General features: G+C 48.8%; 1 protein-coding gene across 1 annotated transcript in view; it reads right to left on the reverse strand.

Moving 5' to 3' along the window:
* The window catches only part of LOC104489013 (solute carrier family 22 member 4-like), a 15484-nt gene that overhangs the window by 3975 nt on the left and 5238 nt on the right, over positions 1–6271 (reverse strand). The window contains exons 5-8 of the mRNA XM_010131125.1: positions 6204–6271; positions 3507–3633; positions 1586–1686; positions 394–608 (exon numbers count right to left, since the gene is read on the reverse strand). Coding sequence (XP_010129427.1) covers positions 394–608; positions 1586–1686; positions 3507–3633; positions 6204–6271 — 511 coding nt within the window. The remainder of the gene's footprint in view (positions 1–393; positions 609–1585; positions 1687–3506; positions 3634–6203) is intronic.

Below are 6271 nucleotides of genomic sequence, written 5' to 3' on the forward strand. Positions count from 1 at the left end.
AAAAAAAAAAAATCAAGGTGACTAAACCCTACCCTGCACTTACTACTTGTTTTTCGCAAAACCTTGTGGAGATTAACACAGAGAGAAATCTGGAAGGCTTACAGGGCTTTTTTTAGCCTCTACACACAACCAGATAACATCACGGTACACTTCTGGCTCTCATTTTAAAGCTGGTTCCCTTGGACTATAAAAAGCTCAGTAATTTGACACAATAAATGAGAGCCAGGCGTGACTCAGCATATACATATGCATTAAAAAAGTAAAATAAAACCATGGCTGCAAGTGATCAGCATAAACTCGGCCTCAAATTGTAAACTTGATCATGGTTTCCAGTAACTTTACAGAACTATTCCTAACATTTTATATCCTGAAGTCAAGTGTTGAATCTTGTACCTGCGGGAACCAACTGAATGAAGAGGACAACACCTCCCCCTAAAAACAAGGTGCCGGATAAGGAGTAGCGCCGAGGGAAGGAGCGGAGGAGAAGCCAGGCGATCACGTAGGCTGGGACTTCACTAACAGCCGAGAGGAAGCAGTTGACGTAGGCGCTGCCGTGCCAGTTCGGAGTGCTGAGGGACAGGCCAAAGTAACCGACTGACGTGAAAAACCTGAGAAAAGCAATAAACCCCAATTATTCCAGAAACCCGAGTCTCTGAATGCCTCCAGTGTTGCCTCAGATGTTGTTACAAAAATAGGATGTCCAAAGCATTGCCAAAGGCTTATAAACATCTCAGTGGCAACCCCATCTTTCTAATTCTGTCATCCCTTCCAGTGACCACATCCACAGCGGCTTGAAGAGACCTCTGGTTTCTCTGCCTTCCTGCACCACTAAACCGGGTAAAAGGCTTTGTGGAAGTCGCTCACAAAGGCTTTTCACTGCAGTGGACTCATTAATGGCACAATGAAATAACTCTCAAAAGCCTCCCACGGCAACTGCGTTCCTACTCGTAGCCAACTCCAGTGACAGGATCTCCCACCCTCAGCAGTTCCATTACGTCTTATTTAATCTTCACGAGAGAGCTGGATGTTTGGGTTTCAAATCTCAAAGAGTGCCTCACTATGGCGTGCCACGTGTGCTAGCCAGTTCCTTTCTGCTGGGGCAAATAGGTATGGAAAAGGGTCCTGGTTTGCCTGTGTGGTATTACTGGGTCCTCATTCCTCGCGGCTGCTCAGGCAGGGACCAGGATCTCACTGAGATGGGCACGGCACAGAAACAGAACAAAAACGCTGGCCATGGGTCTGGTTCTTTTTATGTTACTGCTGCCTCTGCTTCAAGAAGGACATTTCTCTTCAAACAGAGATTACAGAGATGGGAGCTTCTTTAACAACAACAAAACCAGCAACAGAATTTAAAATACACCCATTGTTACGTATAATTTCCTAACTATTTTACACCAGAGTGGAGGCTCCTGTCTCCATACTCTAATGCAGTGTGGGTGGAAGGACATTGAGGGCCACGTACCAGCCAAGGACCGCGTGTAGACGGGCTCCGAGGCTGAGACTTATTTCCTAAACCTGTGGCATGTGCCCTCGGATCAGAAACTGTTCTATTGCCTGGGTACTTTAGGAATACACATTTCCTTACCACAAAAGTAATGACATAATAGTAATAGTTGCAATGTTTCGGGTTCGAAATAGGTCCAGAAGGATAGCCTTCTGCTGCTGCTGAGCCTTCGAATCCTGCATCTGAAGGAAAAAGGAAAACAAAACCAAAAAAATTCCCACACACCTAAGAGCAAAACAACCGCTGCACACCCACAAGTCTGGGCAGTTACGAAGTTAGGAGTATCGGGGGTAATTAGTCAGCCCAAGGGCCACGGCTGCACCAGGGAGCGCAGTCCTTAGGTAGAGCTCCTCTGCACCCGGCTGTACTCATGGTAGTTTCCAGAGTTTTGTTAAAAAAAAGGTAGCACTGACACCACTGCATCATGCCGTCTCATTAAAGACGAGTACCAGCTAACGAGAAAGACGCGTTACCATCTCCTTCAGGGTCCTTCCAGGAGGAAGCTCATTACCAAAGGCAGTTTTCTGTGTGCTGTCCACTCAACCCTCTTCCGCTCAACCTTCACAAATGATGTGAAATAAATGCAGAACACCCAGTTTTGCCAGCACCGTGCCAGGGAGGGGGATGGATGCCAGAGCTCGGTGTAGTGGCTTCCCCCCAAGCCCCGCCTGGGGCTACCATCCTCGCCCACCCTATGGGGCCACCCAGAAGATTTCCTTTCCTAGGAAGAGAGGAAGGTTTTTGAGGAACGTCTTTCTAACAGCATTTGAAAATTACTTCCAACGGAGGACTTAACCTGTGAACATCATCCTCAGGCTTTGGCGGACAGATGCTTTGGCACACAAGATTCCCACGAGGTAAAGGACAGCTGAGCTGCCACTCAGAAATAGTCAGGAGTGATGAAAAGCAAAGTCACTGGAGTTTGCAGCCTGAACAAGTCACGACCAGTACAAAAGACACCTGAACTCTGTGAAGCAAGGAAAGTGCTTTTCCGTGGTTTGTGCAGGATGAGCTGCCCATAGCTGGAAAATGCTCTTCAATTTACACCAGAACACACGCTGGGAAAAGAGATCTTCAGCAGCTCAGCCAAAATGGAAGCAGGACGTTGAAGAGATGGACCCTGCCCACGGGAGGAGCGGTGCAGAGCAGCTCCCTCCTGCAGACGCTGCCAAGGACCACGCGGAGCTTTGCTTTCTGCTCCATCAGGAGGCACAAAACGCCGGCGCTGGTGTGACGCAGTAAAGTGAGATCTGACGTACGGACACACAGTCATCGCCGACGCAAGGCTGGAAGTGCTGCTGGTTTCTTTGCACAAGGCAAAATGTCTGTGACACTTCAGCAAGGGCAGAGCCACTAGAGGGGGAGAGGAGCACAAGAACCAGCCATCCGCCGCGGCTGTGCTGGGGCACAGGTTTGTGCTGGGCTGTCTCCTTTTAACCAATAAAAATTAAATACAAGGGAAAAAAAGGTCTGAAGAAGAGCTTAATGTTCTTCACTGCCTTCGCTACCATCATGGTTTTCAAGTCCCCTCGTAGCACTCGGGTGCTTTGTCTGATTTCTGGAACCTGAGGAGTCCCTGGGGGCTCCGCGCAGCCCCCCCATAGGTGGGTGCTGATTTAGGGTCCTGTGCACAGCTCCCGCAAAGGGCTGCTGTTAAACTGCAAATCCCTAATACCGCGCCGAGCTGAAATGGGGACAAACACGTCCTCCTCGGCTCTTCTCAGTGCCCAAAGGATGAAGTGATGTGGGACACCCTTGCTCTGAAAACCACAACCGACCATTGCTGAGGAGAGAATTTTACTGTAAAAAGAAACAAATAAAAATCCCCTCTGGCTTTTCACTTTGAACTCAGTAACCCAGCACTTACCTCATGCCCACAGTCACTGCCAGCCTGTAAGAGCTGCTGGGGCAAACCAGTTCTCTGCTGGCATTTCCCAACAAGTCAAGTGGCCAAAGGGGGAAACTGCCAGCGAGGTCAAGTATCAGGACGTGTGAAACATACCTCCGCGGTGTCAAAAAGCACTTCTGGGGCCGGAACGCCATTTATTTTTGCAGCCTTTCGGATAATAACTTCTGCCTCCTTATATCTTCCCTGAGAGATCAGCCACCGAGGGGACTCAGGAATGACCCTGCAATAAGATTCAGAATAAATGACTCGACGTTGTCACAAAAATAAGCAGTTATTCAAAACACATGTCTTGTTTTTGTGAGTTCTCATCTCACAGATCGCTTGCAGCAGAAGACAGTCATCACAGAAGCATGTGGGCAATGTAATTCAGGGATTTGTCCCACTGGGATCAGGGGGAGAATTCAGATTTATGGGACATTTTTATTCTCGTGCTAAAGCAGATGCATGCTTGGGTAGTTATTTTGTAAGGAATAATTGATGTGCACCTGAAAAAACTTGAGATGTCACTAGACAGACAGCAAAGACGGAGGAGCTGAAACTCACACCACAGGGAAATGCTTTACCCACGCACGGGGTATATTTACAGGCTCTGTGACAGGAATCTCACAGCCAGACTTCAAGCTTTTACCACAGCTCTGTCCTCTTGCCAGCCAGAAGACCACAGCACTGTCCCCTTGGAGCTGATGACATTTTCTAATCATTTCCAGGCACGTGTTGAGCAAATTGACACCAAACACGGCACAGAAAATTTCACCTTTCCTGAACTAAATCCTTTGATCTCAACAGACACTACCTTGCTCCCTTTAGCCAGTGGCATTGTTTCCTCTCCTTGGAAAGACGCAAGTCAGACACTCCTGTTCCGATGACCTCCCTAAAGGACTGACCCAAAGCTGCGTCAACGGTTTCGAGCATCAGATGATTTATATCTGATCGTCCAACCACTGACGTCACTTTCAGGGAGGTGAGGTGAGCTGCTTCCACTGCTCTTCTTGGTGGGCAAGCTGAGGAACACAAGAGTGCAGAGACCGTGCCGGGAAACTTCTGGAGAATTTGGGAGAGGAATGACTAAAAGAGCAGCTATGGTATGGAGCCGTGGGAGGAGTGAGACCCGTCACCCGTGGAAGCAGTGGGTCCAGGTGCCCAAATGCCAGCTACTACCAACCTGACTTGGCAGAGCTTTGCCAGTGCACCTGGGTCCCCACCTACCCCACGTTGACCCCAGACTGCGAGTGCCATTGGTGGAAAGTTTGGCATGCTTTATGACATATGCTGTGAAAAAGCATGGGAATTCCCACCCCATACATTTCAAAGCAGGACTCCAAAGCCATGTCTTGGGGACAAACTGTGTGTGCCTCAGAGTGCCTGTTCTACAGCAGATATCTGAGAGGCTTCCAACCAAAACCTCCCCAAAGGGCAGCAACTTGGAGTGGAGGGAAATTGAAATGCTGCTGGGTTGAAGGAGTTTGAAACATTTCGAGTTAAATAAACAAACCGACCCTTAAACAGAATCAGGCTATCTTTAAAATCAAGTGACAGTGAAGGTGAAGCTGAAAACCATTTTAAAGGCTTGGTTTGAAGACTAAGATTTTAAAAACCCAAACAACCGACAAACCAAAACCATCAGCAGAGATTTCTGACATGACTGAGATCTGCAGGAGGTCTTTTAGACTAGAGGAGAGTGGGTCTAAATCGCTTTTATAAAGACATTAATATCTTACTTATTAGGTACTACTCTTTCAAGATAATAGGCGTTCCTGGATAAGACTAATGTGAAAGGAGGGAACTCTTTTCGGTATAAATTATCCTTATTTTAGGAGTGTGAGTGATACCTTGCCTTCCCCTTACTATTTTCTGTCTCTTTACAACACAAGAGATGACCAAGGCAGCAACAGAACAAAAATACCTACGCTTCTGCAATGCTTCTGTCTAGCCGAGGAGGGCAGGGAGTTTTCCTAAATTGTGTTTTCAGACCCACAGGGCAGAGCAACCACGGGCAAGTGAGGGTGCACCTACACATCCACCAGTGCAGCTGCAGGGGTGGGTGAGTGCAGTGGAGAAATGAAAGAAAACACGGCCTCAGCCACCAAGAAGACAGCGTGGGATGGCTGGAGGAGCACGGTGAGGAAGAACCAACCTTTGGCTTAGCCAGCCGGAGTTCCTATGGGCTGAGGGAGCTCCCAGGTCAAAGCCCTGCTCCAGCAGCCAAAGCAAAGCCTGGGAGGACGTACGGCTCCCGGCACACAGAGGCTGTGGGAGAGGGCTGGCCCGGCAAGCTCTGCCGGCAAACACTGCTGCTTAATGACAGTGAGTGCAATGAACTGCTTAATGACATCGAGTGCAATGAACTGCCGGCTGCTGCACATGGGAGAACGGGCTCAGGGAGATTTTAGTACCAATCAGCAGGTGGATCCACATTAAAACATGGCTTAAAGAAAAAGGGAAGGAAGCAAAGTTAGAACAAATCGCCCAGTGGTGCTACAGGGGTAAATCTAGAGGTGGTTCAGTGCCTAGAGTTGTGAGTACAATACAGAATTCCCAAGCTGCTCTGGAAAGCCAGTAAAAAAGTGGCTTCAAAGACCAGCAAGGCTCTGCAGGTTGTTAATTTGTCTTAAAAAAAACCTCAAACCAAAAATTGCCCCAACTCCCACCTCAAGGCAAAGCCTCCTCACGTGGCAAATAGTCAAAAAACAACCCAAAGAGGAGGAACAGGACCCCCCCGACACCCTGCCGCTACCCAGCGGCTGGCACGGGAGAGCATCAGGTGGGGAGGGGAGGTGGGGGGGCACTCACCACCAGAGCGGGACGCAGAACAGCCCCGGGACAGTGAGCGCCAGCAGCAGCATCCGCCAGTCTCTGAT

The sequence above is a fragment of the Buceros rhinoceros genome, unplaced genomic scaffold, assembly GCF_000710305.1.
Source record: "Buceros rhinoceros silvestris isolate BGI_N320 unplaced genomic scaffold, ASM71030v1 scaffold17022, whole genome shotgun sequence".
Taxonomy (NCBI): domain Eukaryota; kingdom Metazoa; phylum Chordata; class Aves; order Bucerotiformes; family Bucerotidae; genus Buceros; species Buceros rhinoceros.